At 39.6% G+C, this 15,353-nt stretch overlaps 1 protein-coding gene and 1 long non-coding RNA gene across 8 annotated transcripts in view; one reads left to right on the top strand and one right to left on the bottom strand.

The window, feature by feature from the left end:
• The window catches only part of ELAVL4 (ELAV like RNA binding protein 4), a 99,739-nt gene extending 88,009 nt beyond the window's left edge, over positions 1-11,730 (bottom strand). For 4 of the 7 annotated variants that reach the window (XM_083157367.1, XM_083157368.1, XM_083157370.1 and 1 more), the window contains exon 1: positions 3,980-4,137. In XM_083157367.1, coding sequence (XP_083013493.1) covers positions 3,980-4,126 — 147 coding nt within the window. In that variant the 5' untranslated portion in view covers positions 4,127-4,137. Of the gene's footprint in view, positions 1-3,979; positions 4,138-4,749; positions 5,165-10,893; positions 11,408-11,442 lie in introns of those variants that run through there. The other 3 variants (XM_083157373.1, XM_083157369.1, XM_083157374.1) reach the window with 3 other exon arrangements.
• Positions 2,975-6,703, top strand: LOC146026584 (uncharacterized). The gene is made up of 3 exons (XR_014454493.1): positions 2,975-3,300; positions 4,394-4,452; positions 5,750-6,703. It is a non-coding gene; the product is annotated as an uncharacterized LOC146026584 (long non-coding RNA).
• Positions 11,731-15,353: the final 3,623 nt, after the last annotated feature.

Here is a 15,353-nt window from a genome sequence, read left to right as displayed (position 1 = left end):
AACTTGGCAATAGGCATGCTTTTTTAATGGTACCCAAATTGCAATCTCTGCCTAACCCTAAACAACCCTAATGACATTGAAAAAAAATACTGCATTGCAGTACTTATTGTACACGTCTGTATGCTCAACTGTCCCATGGACAAATAAATGTGTGAAAGGTACAATGCTCAGCGAATGAACGAGTCTGGTGTCATTATGTCTCACGGGGGGATTTTTCTGTATTTTTCTATTTAATTTCGCAGCTACAGTTATATCCCTATATAAGCCAAGCGAGTTAGACACATGCGGTGAAGGACGCCTCCAACTCAACAGTCCACCAGCCAAACCATGGACAACTGGTTGAGGTGCTTAGTATAGGACATGCAAAGATTACAACGATGAAGCTCCATGCATTTGGCAAACAAAGAGGTAACGGAGGAGAAGGAGGGGGGTGATCCATGCAAATCAGCGGCTGCTGAGATACACTGATCTTTTCAGAACAAAGAGAATGAAAGAAATTGGATTTTAAATTCACAAAAGATGACAGATCCTACCATGTCCAACAGAACGCCTGTATGTAAGTCTCGGGCTCAGTAGGAACAGTTATGGTCCAGCTGGGCCTTTACTTCGATGACCTACTTGCTGGACTATTTGAAACAAACATTATTATATCCTTGCAGAAAAAAAACTGCTTTATAACCTCACCCAGAGAAAGCCATTGATACATACATCACTTCACATGCTGTAACTTGTTCAAGGTGTTCATGGAAACTGTAAGTCTATTACACTATATATCAATTCCCAGAAACTAAAGAACTCAGATTCATATATATATATATAACGTCTTTGCTTTCTTTGCAACAATGTATCACAGGGTCAAGTCTACAGCGGGAATTAGTTTTGAATCGAGAATAAGGTGGATACCAAAATTACCAAATGCTGCACAACTGCTAGTTCAAGGTACAGATTATACCTGTACACAACTGTATATCACACACAGTAACAATTCACATGTATTCAATGGCACACGTATGGCAGACTCAGATGGACGGCAATTCTCGCTGTTTTGTTTTCCAGGTTTTCAACTATTCCCTAGTTCTCTAATGGTAAATCCAATGATCAGACCCCATACAGAGCCTGTGATTGAGTGTCCTGTGCACAGACTGCACACGACAATTATGGGCGCACTAGTGCAGGAGCCAGAGCTGGAATCAAGCAAGCAATTTCCACACAATATCCAATCTCATTTTCAGAGCCATAAAAACAGCCTGCAATCTCCTCGAAGTAGCCGCTTTTCTTATTACAAAGCGGTGACGCTTCTATCACTCAACATTTCAAGGTATTAAAATAACAGGGTGTATTTTTATAGATCTATGGGGTCCGAAGGAAGCACAGATCCAACCTAAGATGTGCTGGGTGTATTAGCCCACTCTCAGGATGCTTTGGGCAATGTGCGTTGCAAAAGGCAAACAGGAAGTATCAGTTCAGGCACAGCCTGAATAGTAAGTTAATCAAAGCATCATTAAGTTTTCCGGTTTATAACTGCAAGCATAGATAGCGTCATGCATAATTATTAGCAAGAAACAGCCCAAAACACACCTGGAACACAGGAATAGCGACGGAACCAACCATTTTTCTCCTCTACACCTAGAAAGGTCATATAGATTGTGACAATGCACCACGCACAATTCCATGTGTTGTTTTTGTGTGTGTGCATAATACACACACACACACACACACACACATATATATATATATATATATAGATATATATAGATATAGATACAAACACATACACATGTACACAAGCACCTTGAATTATGCAGAAATTTATCATACCTGCATACCTACATAACAATCGCACATACTGTACATGTACACCCATGTGTGTACACACACACACACACACACGTATACTACCACACATCACACACAATATTTATGTTGGATGTGGCACTAACTGGAAAGGGATGATGCATATATAACTATTTATTTCATATAACCAGCTGCAGTTTCAACACAGACTGTAATGCAGCTTACAAAGCATTATTCACTTCGTAAACAAGACAGAAATTGAGGTGTTGTGTGTGTGCTTTAGTGAAACATGGTTTGATTACAGGGTTTATAAGTACCCCTATACTGATGTCGGAATGTATTCTTGTTTTTTCCTCTAGGTAACAAAAGCGCAGTAATAGAACCGTCTAATCACATTTTCCTAACTTTCCACGGATATTTCCCAGCGCACAAATTCTACAGCAATTCAGCATCTAAAGGCACATGACAGCATGTCTATCCTTACATTGTATAGACTAAAATGGTAGTGGAATATAGTACAATATACTGCAGCAAGTCTTGCAATAGTCATCTAGAAACATAGATCACATTGCAAGACCTAATGCACAGAATCTAGAACACGTTAGCCAAAATGACACTAGGGTGATATAAAGAAACCTCAATAGGGGCATTTATGGAGCTCGGGGTGATAGCAAGAAACCTCAATAGGAGCATTTATAGACCCCCTGGTGCCACATTGATAGCTCCTATTTATAGAGCTACTGGTGCAGTAAAGAATTAGGGAAAAGGGAAAATGAAACGTCCTTTTAAGAAGATAAGAAGGAATGGTAACAACATGGATAGTGAGGTGGTCTAGTCTCTTTAGTACCAAATGGGATTTAGTTTCATCCCAAACCACTGATCACTGATGATGTTGATGTAGACCAACTTCTATTCTGCATGTATTTGCTATTCTAAATATACACTCAACCCACTATGGTTCTGGAGGAAACGAAGAGCAAGACCGATCAAGAAATCAAGAAAGTAGCTTTAAAGGAAAATAATGATTAAATAATTAAATAATATATATATATATATATATATATATATATATTCTATTGCCACTCAAGGTTGTGCTTGAGATACACCCTTCTTAGCGAGTGACAGATGCTTAAAAATAGTGTTTAGTAATTCACTGTACACCTGTGCCAGAGATGTAATTAGCACCTATATGAACAGAATAATTAAAGTTGTGACTGCTATAAAGAAGAGCACATAATAGAGGTAACCCCAGCCTTTATTTTATTTTTTCACATCGCTTGCTATATTCCCCAATGATTGCCACCTGCTCCCCTATCTCGGCTCTTTCCCTTGTCGTTTCCTCGGCAACCTTTCTCTGGCTTCCCCTCGGAGCGATAGCTTTCACTTAGAATGCTCCGTCTAATTTTGTTTGTTTTACACCCATCACAACAAGCAGACAAAGACGATCCCTTAAGAATGAAGGGGTTGGGTGTGGATACAGAAGCATCAATTTGAAGAAACAGGGAAGTATGTCAATTTTTTTTTATTTCAAGGTCCGAGTATATGTCTGGATTGTGGGGGGGGGGGGGGGGGGGGGGGGGTTATAATAAATTGTAGGTATATTAGTACCCCATGTTCCTGCAGTGTTCCATCAAATGCCATGCAGGTCACGACTGCAAAGAATTCAAGTGAAGCACTTTACACCCATTGTGACAAAACCACACAAAAGGGGAGTCAAGTAGCTACACAGTCTCTGTTTTGGGGTTTGAAAGGAAAGACAGCTGTACTTATTTAACATATGTGCATTCTGCGGCAAATGCTTTTTTTTTTTTAGGGGGGGTTCTATAAATTTTTTTTTCGCTTTAAGGCAGAAAGCGTTCAGCAGCGGCGTAAAGAGAAGCACAGAAAGGCAGTGACAGAGCCAAATACTCATGTAATTCAAATGAAGATTACACAGCATCCAGTAATTCAGTGATAGATGTACACTGACATTATAGTTGTCAAGGTACCCTCCTAGATTGGATGCAACAGAGACTGAAGGCAGCAAAGAGAGGCGTTCGGCAAGCTACTGCCTGGATTTCTTATTCTTATGATTCTTTTTTAAAAGCGAGGAGGAACGTCTGTAGAATGAAAATAATTGCTTACAGTCAAATGAAAAGATTGCAAAAAAAAAATAAAAATGAGAAATTTACTATAATCCACTTACCATCTTCAAGCCATTCCACTCCATCTGTGAGTATTGAGATGGAGCCTGGTAGCTTGTCACAGTGTCAAAACCAAAAAGAGCGTTATGTAAAAGCTGACATTCCTTCTTACAGTACTGCTGGCAAGAGATGCTACGAAGGACACACATGCACACACACTCACACACACATACACACACACACATCCAGAGTGCGCGCTGAACCACACGCCAGCCTCCTCCTCTTTTATGAGGTCACGGCAGGGAACTCTGAAATACAATATGCAGCATTTACCAAGCCCCTATATATATTTAGTCTTGTAACAGATTACCATACTGACCACTCAGACCAACCAAAATTAGCAGAGAGGGCAAGATCCGCTCTCTTTTTTTTTTCTTAAAGGCTTGATTTTTATTTTTTTTTTACATTTTTTTCAGGTTCCGAGAGTCTTTGTGCAGAAACACAATGGCAGAAAAGGGACTTCACAGTATCACAGGTTAGATGAAGACAAATGGACGGAATGCTACACACACAGCATGTGGGGTGTATGGGGGATTTCCCCACCCAAAGGTTGTATGGATTGTTCTATTGTGCAACACAGAAATGACCTTGAAAATAATATGCATTGTAATACAACAGATTTGCACGTGACAAATCACTTAAGAAACAAGAAATGATAAAAAAATCAGCCCAGCAATACTAGCACTATACAACGAAACACACTAACAGCCGTACAGATGCAGACACAAAAGATTTACGAGCTCAATAGAACTTGAAAAAATGGTATACCTACCATCACCATTCTTAAGGGTTAAAATTGTCTCGCTGTGCGCTCCGACTTTTCTCCTTGTTACAGTTATTTTTCGGGGGGCAGGGGATGAAAAACGCTTTATTATATAATTTTTTTTTGGTAAAAAAAAAAAAAAGTTTTTCGTTTATTGTTTGTGTGACGCCTTCCTCCAATCCACGGACTGCCGGTTTAAAAAAAAAAAAAAATCTCCACAAATTATTCAAAATAAATAAATAAATAAACAGTGTTAAAAAAAAAAAAACCTGCGTATCTAGAACAAAGCAAGTAAATAAAAAGAAATGAAAGTATAAATGAAAAAATAAGGAAAGAAAAAAAAAGAAAAGAAAAAAACACAGAGAGAGAGGGACTGTGCTGATGCCTCTCGAAAGTAGGGTGTAGATATGAAAATTGGATAGAGCCTTGCTTGAAAATTGGCTAGATGCATTTATGGGACTATCTGTCAGATAAAGGCTGCATCTGATTGGCTAAGTGGGCTGGAGAAGGTGGGACTATGCAAGGTGCTATTTAAATTGGCTTCTAACAGACTGGGGAGCTTAACTCCTTGCCTGCTGCACAGGATTTTGCGACAATTTCCTTTGACATATGCTGTTGTTGGAGCCTGGGGGTTAAAGGCTCGGTGACGGTCACTGAAATGTGCTTTGTATTTTGCCATTTATGACCAGCTGGGCACTTCTGTCTGAACAATATCAGTTCACAGGTCATTCCCAAGATGCAAACTGTACTAATCCAAATTATTGATTTTAACATTACACTCTAAGTTGATTAAATGGGAAAATACAATCAGTGCAATAGCAGTTCTATTAAGGGAGGAGGTATTTTAATACCATTTGGTGATTTCCCAATAAATAATGCTAAATATTATGTACAAAGATCAGCGGACTGCATTAAAATAGATAGCCAAGAGTTGGAATGAGACATTAATTAATAACTTTTTTAATTTTAATTAACCTGTTGTTTTCCTGAATATTGTGTTCTGTTTTAGCTAGATTTTGAAGATATACTACTTAAACCTGAGGGTGATCGGCGTGGTAACTTGTGACTACCAATGGGATGACTGTGTGGCACTGATATAAGATTGATGGCTTGCCTCCCCAAGAGGTTCTGCATCAGCCCTTGAATATATGGCAAAGAGTTTCCATTCCCCATACAAGAATGTAACCAATCAGGAAGGACTTTGTCCTTATGACCTTGAGGTTTATCTTTTGCTGGTTGGAAACGTTGCTAATTGAATAGAAGACTCTTAATCGAGAATGACTGAAGGTCCCAGTGGGGGACAAACTATCCAACTTGTATCTTTCTCATCTATGCACTTAGTGTTGTATACAAAAATCAAGTTAGTTTAATTTAGAGAAAGTACAAAGAAGATCCAACACTTGACCGCTGCCTACTATCCTCTTTTCTATGACGCATTTGTGACCTTCGTACATCAGGTTGAAAAAAAAAAATGCAAAAATTTAATAGGCTACACTATGCTATTTAGAGATACATAGATAATACCTAATTGTCTAACAATGACACTTCGTTTTGTCCTCTTATTCAAATTCAAATGTTTTTTTTAGAGAACCTTATTTATATTGGTTCAATGGTCACATTCTTAGTTATTATGCATTTAAAAATTAATTAGTTATATAGGTACCAATCTACAGTATTATATGCACTGTGACCTCATTACTGATGTAGATATATATGTATACCGTTTCCCCAGAACTCTCTTTGTTAATTCATCATGGAACACTGTTTTTCAACCAATGATCTTACAACAGTGGGTGTGGCCTGTTTGTTGCCTAAAAACAGATGGACAAACATTTTTATGAATTTTATAAATTGTTGTGTATAATTGGGAGTAATTACCATTAATGTTGGGATGTGCTTATAAGCGGGATTTCCTTCAAGTTATGGACTCTGTATATCCAAATACAACTCTATACTGTATGTGCAATGCTCTCTGCAAGGTTAGAAGGGAGTGTGTGTGTGTGTGTGTGTGTGTGTGTGTAGGGGGGGGGGGGCAGTTAGCCCTGGTGCAAAATGATTTTGGCATCAGTCTTCCATAAACACTTCAGCCTCCAGTATGCAGCTTGCAGTGGACGATGGGTGCAGCCCATCTTATTTACAGTAAGCAACTGGATCAGTGAGTGATGTTGGAGATCAATAACATATTGCTTACCAGAGGAGGAATTATAACATTCTCAGCAATTGCTTCCTCTTGTTTCCTGATACATTTGTATTTAATATTTGCCCTAGGGGATCGAATATATGAGATATTCCATAATGTGCAGGAAGCATTTGAAGGGATTTTGTCCCTATTGATTAATGTAAACACAGAGAGTAGTTATTATCTTGCAGAATGCTGAGGGTACAAAACATCTCAGCTCAACCAGTCCATCGTGATTGGAAGATGCATAAAGTGCAATGCAATGATTCGTGTACACTGCTATGTCTTATATACTTATATACTTGGACCAGCATAGGGGGTGTGGTATAGGGGGTACAAGGCTTATTACTCAGGTATTAGGGATACACTGGTGTTCTCGGTTAGCCAACCCAGTTAAGGGTAAAGTCTTCAACAAATGGTAAAACTTCCGGAGATGTTGGCATTTGGGATATATATATATATATATATATATATATATATATATATATATATAAACAATGCAAGAGACGGCACTCCGGATCTTTGAGCAAAATGCTCATTTGAATTCCGAAAATCCCCCGATTAAACATGTTGTTGTCGAACCACTGCCGCTGCGCACCATCAAGAGAACAATTTTAATAGCAATATTTACAAAGTGCTGACACCTGTGTAATTATTGGCATATATCTGTGAGTGGCGGTACAAAAAGCTATTATATAACAAAATAATGATATTGTATATTGACCGCTGTGATGCGCTAGAATCTTCATGAAGTATATAATGAAATGGTCAGAAGCCACAGATAAGTGAACTGTCTAATACACATCAAACCATTCATTTATTTGAATACATGTAATATCCTTTTAAAGACATTTTGCCGTTTCTATGCATTAGTCCTATAAAACAAATCCTAGGCCTGACTCAATCTGTTGATGAATGATGTTCCAACTGGTCCTACAGCAAATGGCCAGGTGTAATGGTGGAGGCACCTAGGAACGAAGGCACATATGTGACCGCTATTCAATATAGGTGCAGATTTGACTCTGGACTGCACCAGCCAATCATATATATATATATATATATATATATATATATATATATATATATATATATATATATATATATATACATATGCTTCACTGTCTATCTTCCAGCAGACAAATAGATGCTAATTGCTGATTTGTCGCTGTCTTCCTTATTTGCAGAGCCTTTTGAAGTAAGGTTTTGTGCCTGGAAACCTTCCTTCAGGTTATTTGTTTTTAACTTCATTAACTATAGAGAACCTATTATCCATTGTTCATGTTGAGTGCAACTCTCGATATCTGTCTTTATTCTGTCTGTCATGTGCAATTCTCATTTCCAATCTTTATTATGCATGTTGTATAATTAAGAATGTATTGGTGGCCATTTAAGATATTTTGGGATATTATATAAACACCACTAGTGGCCATGCAATAATCCTAGTAAATAGTTGCCAAGAGTGCATTTAAACACAGCCATCAGCGGCATAGCAGTCCCGGTAATCCGTGCTGCCAATATTGTAATTATCACATTTTATACATCTGTTTTTTTTTTTTAATATATACATATTGTGCTATTATTATATGTTGTAATACAGTATGTTGATATTGTAGGTTTCCCTGAGTGCCACATTTGCTTTAAGCAATAGGATTCCAGTCCCTCATTGTTATCATAGGGGGCGCTATTTGTCCATTCTCAAAGTTAACAGTTAACCCTAAACCACCTGATAAGTGCATGAAAAAAAAACACCACAATATGTACAGTAGTTAGCAAAAAGTATGCCATTCTTGGTTATGGCAAAAGGGGATATTTGCCAATAGTTTACCCTGAAAATTCTAATAATCCATTACATAATGATAGCAGTCACACAAAAGCCAAGGTTATTCCAAACAGAAATGCTTTTGTCTATGCATTACGTACATATGCAGCCAGTATTAGTACCCCAAAGGTATTTTTGGTGTCCTAAGCTATCATACTTCAAATTAACTTAAGCAATCAGCTTAGTAAATGGTTTCTGGGGTAATATTGTGGGTTTAGCTGAAATATCACTTTGGGATAACGTGGGTTCCAAATGTATCAGTACACAATATATGGGTATAAGAAAAATGTGCATAAAATGAAAAGTCATGTAATATATAAAAGAAAAGCATACATCAGACAGCAGAAATAATCTTTTTCTTTTGCTGGTTTACTATTTGCGCAAGAATTTAATCGACATAATTGGTGTAATGTATATAGACAGCTGTATATATTTATCTTGAATGAATATATATATATATATATATATATATATATATGGTACTTGTTTCCTAGAACGGCCACAATCGTGAGTGATCGTGGCTCTTAATTAAGGGACACGATCCTCACGATGTGGCCGATTTTTTACATTTTTTTGCCTTTGATTGACAGAAATCGGGTCAATCGGTCGGTCGCGACCAATTAAAATCGGCCGCGATGCGACCGACCGATTGACCCGATTTTTCCATAGACTTCAATGTTAAAAAATCTTTTAACATTGAAATCGGGAGGATCGTGTCGGTCTTGTGCCATTATAATGGCACAAGATGAGATGGACTTGATTAAGTCCATCTCACATAGGGAAAATTGATAAAAAAGGTGAAATGGGTCAATATGACCCATTTCACATTTTTTATGTGCCCGCCATGACCCCACGATAGACGTGAACCCGAAGCGTGGCGAGCGCAGCGAGCCCGCGAGGGGCGGCGGTACGCGTCCTCCGACCTTTTCATTCCCCTACTATCCACTAGGGCGTGGAGTGAGAATAGAATAGTGTGGCGAGCGCAGCGAGCCACCGAGCCCGAAGCGTGGCGAGCGCAGCGAGCCCCGCGAGGGGACGCATATACCTGTGAAGTTATACGCGTCCCCTCGCGGGGCTCGCTGCGCTCGCCACGCTTCGGGCTCGGTGGCTCGCTGCGCTCGCCACACTATTATATTCTCACTCCACGCCCTAGTGGATAGTAGGGGAATGAAAAGGTCGGAGGACGCGTACCGCCGCCCCTCGCGGGCTCGCTGCGCTCGCCACGCTTCGGGTTCACGTCTATCGTGGGGTCTAGCACACTTAGTAACATTTGGGGGGGCAATTAAAAAAAATCTGGTGAAAAAATAAAAAAATCGGGTGAAAAATCGGCAGATCGGATCGGTCGCATGGTATGCGACCAAATCGCATGCGATGCGACCGATCCGATTTTTTATCTTCCGACCACAACGATCTAAATCGTTGTGGCCGTGCTAGGAAACAAGTACCATATATATATATGCAAAGTTGTAGAATCACTGCCATATCTGCAAACTGAGTCTTTAGCAACTCAATAAAAAAATAAATAAAAAAAGACATTACACAATACTGCTCATTAATTAAGGCTGCTAATGACCAGTTCAAATAGACCAAGAATGAAACAATATAGGAAATATACTTTCTATCCTCGGAGCATGCAAATCCATGTGACAGTTGCAAATCAGTTTATTTAAATGTCTAACTTTTCAAAACAATATCCACCGACAGTCCATCCAATAAAATACACACGTCTAGAAAGTGTTGTAATACATGACGTTTTTATTATGCACTATGCAGAAAAGCCAACTTAGACCATTCTCAATGCTACAGTATCTATACCTCACCTTGAGATGCCAAGGTCTAGTGCATAATGCATGTATAGTGGCTTTTGCAAGCCAAGAAAAAAACTAATAGACCACAATACGCTAAATAATTACAAACTTGCATCATTCACGAACCAAAATTCTACTTCTAGATGAAGGGTTCCCCTCTACGTATGAAACTGGTGACAGTTTATTTAAAAAAAAAACTGTTAGGATTCTACACTTGCCAAGATGAGCTACTGTACAGTATTCTCTGAAACACTGCAAGGTATAAACAGAAGGAAGACAACAACAGAAAGACGCGTGCACAACCAATTCCTCCAAAATCAAATCAAAAGGTGATTAGATTGCCTTACCCTAAATGAGCAGCCGTGTAAGTCATTAGCGGCAGCAGATGTATGCAATAGGGACGGATTCATAGTGTATCTCTCAGCCTGTCTCCAGCAAACATCCTTTCCAAACGGTATGGACATCTTAACATCACAAGAAAGCTGCAGCGTCTCTTAGTCCAGATGGGCTACACCACAAGCCAATTCAGCATTAATAAACACCTACTCTGGGCTGCTTGCAAGTCATACTTCGTACTACCATAGGCAACAGCAGGCGACTGACGCACTCATTAACCTCTATGCTGTCAAAAGGACTAGGAACGCAATACACTGGAAGCCCCCTTTGGCTGCAAAGAGGTTTAAAAGATCACAGGAAGGAAGAGGAAAAAAAATCTTGATTTTTTTTTTTTGCAAAAACCACAAAACAACAAACCCTTTTTTTTTTTTGTTAAATGTCAAAATCAGGTAAATTTTTCTTCATTTAGGGGAAAAAAATTGGAAATAATTCTTCATTACAGCAGTTTAAAGTCAGCACGAAAAATGTTAGCCTCGCATAAGAAAGTGTCAAATTGTTACCTCATTATTTAATAAAGCAGCATTAAGGGTCCTGGTGATTTCAAACATCTTGCCAGAGAGTAACAAAAAGGAGCCTTTGCTAGGCTACTTCGGCAAAGGGTCTGTCCGAATTGTTCTTTTCCAAGAGAGTCAATATGGAGATTCCCTAGAGTTCACACATCAGAGCTCCCGTTCGGCTGGCTAGATTTTTCCCCTGATCAAGCACACAGAGTACAGATGGATAAAGCAGCATGGACTGCTCCCTTGCAAGGTTACACTGCTACAAACATGGCTGGTGTTAAAAGTATTCTTTCAAAGTAACAATTCAAAGCATCGCCACCAGGTGGTTTGTGAGCTCAAATGCAAATAACCTTGGGAAGCACAAGAGATCTGGAGCTTCTCGGTTGGATGTTCTAAAGCAGGTATATTAACAGCTAGCACCCATGACTGCAGTCCCTCCAATCACCCCTCGTACGCTCTATTCCTTGCCACTGCCCACTAAAACCCCCTGTTCAATCAAGAAATTGCTTACGGTCCCAATAGATTCTGGAGTCTAATTCTATGGAGTGCATAAATGCATCTCATAAAACTGTACTGTTCTGCCGCTCTCCACTATTAAACTGATAAAACGTTAAAGCCAAACAACAAAAACAGGCTACGGCGAAACTTCATCCTACTTCCTAACGTAGAACGCTGGAGCCATTAACGGTTCTGTTAAAGAGGGGAAATCTGTATGTACCCCCCCCCCCCCCGCATTTGTTGCAGTCTTATATTCCATGCAGGAATTAGGAGAGCGTGTGTGTGTGTGTAATGTAGAGATGCAGTTCTTGCCCGATTGCAGGTAAACCGTTCTATCGGCTCAAGTGCTGCTGCGGATGGATGCTGAGATTTCAAGTTGATATCATGAATGGTATAAATAAAGCTGGGAGATGAAACCGTGCATTTTACCACTTCACTTTAATGGAATGTTTAATTGAAAAATACATTCTGCAAGAGAGCTCAGTAAAACACATACAGGGAAGAGGTTATGGAAATACTGAGCGGAGATACAGAAATAAACAGTCGTGACGGAGCAGTAAAGCCCATTTTCCTAACAGCTTTAAAAGTCGCACTCACGTTTAATCTTCAGACCAATGGAAAAAGCTGGCAACCATGGTATAGGTATAGCCAAAGCACTGTAATTAATGATAGCACTATAGCGCAATATAGTACATGGCTAATATTAAAAAATCACAATGACCAGGCGTATCTAAATCCCAATTGAATGAACTCACAACCGCTCATGTTAACAGAATTATAATAATTCAATTTCTTAAGTAGGATATGTAAACTTTCATGTTAAAGGCCATTGGAGACCAAGGAATAACCTGAAACATGCCAGAGGTGTACGATTTTTTTAAAATACCCGTATTTTATTAAGCGGCAGCGATTTACAAGGGAAAACCACCAGGTTTTGCTTTATAAATGATTGCCGCTTTAAAATTCATTCCTATAAATGATTGCCTCTTTAAAATTAATTTCCAATGAACACCACCTGGTTTTCCCTTATAAATGATTGCCTCTTTAAAATTAACTTACAAGAGAAAAAAACCCTGGTTTTCTCTTATAAATGATTGACACCTGGTACACCGGACTTATTTTTATCTTAAACTAATGTTTTAGACAAACTTATCTTACAGAGAACTGTACATTACTCACCCAGTATCCAGCATTTCCTTCAGTTTGGTGGGTCCCGGCCTCCGAATGGCTGCCAGACAATGTTTAGGTCGACAACATATGATCGACATATATATGGTTGACATGGTCAAAAGGCCGATACAAGCAATAGGTTGACATCACGTTGGTCAACACATGAAAGGGTTGACAATTTTTGGGACTTTCAATACTTTACCATCCACGTAGACTCTGATTGGGAACGACAAAGTGTGCAGGCCCAAAGTGTGGGGAGTGAACCCGGTACATTAATGTTGATCTTTTTTGTGTCGACTTTTTTCTTGCACCAACCTTTTTCCCCAATGTCGACCTTGTGCATGTTGACCTTATGTGGTCGATGTAGTCATTGTCAACCTGCTCTACCACACCTGTGGGTCCCTGGTTCAATCCCAGTATCATGGGGCCAATCCTGAATATTTGGTTGAATCAAAGTGCCTAGTGGCAAATCCTAAATACAGTAGCTGATCAATACCGGTATCCTGTGGCCAATGCTGAATAGCTGGTTCAGTAACCTGGGGCCAATCCAGAATAGTGGGTTCAGGTCCAGTATCCTGTGGCCAATCCAGAATAGCTGGTTCAATTACAGCATCACTTAAGTATTCACATCTTGTGAACTTCCCATCTGTAAAGCATGCTCTCATCAACAGGGGTTGTCCTATGAAGAAGAGCTACAGTATAGAAGACCTCCCATTTTCATCCTAGCCTTTTGGATCACATTCATACTAGAACAGCTAGTCTGGTAGAACCAAGGAACACATTCATGACACAGTCACATCAATTAATCTTCATTGAGGAGGGGGATCAAAAAACTATTGTCTGTTGAGGCTTGTGGTGGTAGAAGGGAAGGCCTTTGCTAGGGCAATCAAGCCTCAAGGCACACCTCCAGTTTGTAGGGAATGTTGCATAATTATGTGTTCTATGATAAAGTTACTGAAGCACCTTTTGGTAACCACAAAGAGGAGTTTCCAGCATCACTGCATCCTACCTCCCGATGAATCCTAAACAATATTAAGGTATTCAAACTGTAAGAGTGGATTCTATTGACCATGGGCATTTATGTCCCATCCTTTGTATTATTCTCCTGATATAGATATTCAAATGAAAAATATGGCTTCCCGAATAATAGTATAATACTGGCGATGGTCACTTCTCTATTTGTTATTATAGGACACAAACCATAGGCTTCGGATCAGTTCAGACTGTTCCAGATTCCTATCCGTACATATAACTTGGAAAGTCTGGTATATACAGTATGGATGTGTAAAAATAGAAGAATTGTTAATTAGTTTTTGGATAAATTGTTCCGATCATTTGATCAATTTGTATGATACGATTTTTGGCCAGCAAATATTATATCATACCTCCCAACTTTTATTAATCCTGAAGTGGGATTTCTCACGCCTCTGGAGCAACCGCTCCTGCAAAAGCTCTCAGGTGGAGGGGTGGAGCGTTGCATGTCAGGGTATGGCCTATAACCGCAACCCCCATTTTCCACGATTTGGGGGTGTGTCCATCGATCCCCAAGAAGCTGGACAGCCCCCGGCTCCCCTCCCCACACTGAATAGATGCTGTGTGCTTAATTACATCTATTCGGTGATCACCGGCTGCTGTGCGGAGCAATGGGACACTGCGACCCATGGGTGGGATAGAGGGATACTCTTTAATTAATGGAACTGTCCTACTGTAATATGGACAGTTGAGAGGTATGTTATATTGTTGGGCTGTGTGCTCCACATGATAATATCCTAAAGTACAGATGTGTCTTTGCTGTAGTCATGCCAAGGAGCCACTCTTGGCACGCCTTCCCTCATGAGAATCTTTTATCATCGGGCGTCCATTTTGCTTCTTTTTCCCCCCCAAAAAATGTGTCTTTGTTGCAATGCGAGGAGATTGTGCTGATTAATGATATCTGATACTTGTATATCTGTGTGCGACTGAGTCTCTGGGATAAATTAACTAAAGCTTCTGAAGTGAAAAGTGGGGATGTTGTGCATATCAAGCAATTCGATTCTAGCTATCGTCTCTCTATTGCAGGCATTCCCAACCACGGTCCTCAAGGCACACCAACAGGGCAGGTTTTAGTGATACCCAGGCTTGAGCACAGATGGTTTAATCAGAATCCCTCAGATACTAATTAAGTCACCTGTGCTGAAGCCTGGATATCTACAAAACCTGCACTGTTGGTGTGCCTTGAGGACCGTGGTTGGGAATGCCTTCTC

Source organism: Crinia signifera, chromosome 8 (assembly GCF_055691185.1).
Source record: "Crinia signifera chromosome 8, ASM5569118v1, whole genome shotgun sequence".
Lineage (NCBI taxonomy): Eukaryota > Metazoa > Chordata > Amphibia > Anura > Myobatrachidae > Crinia > Crinia signifera.
The sequence above is the reverse complement of the archived record's forward strand: the minus strand, read 5'-3'. Positions and strand labels throughout refer to the sequence as shown.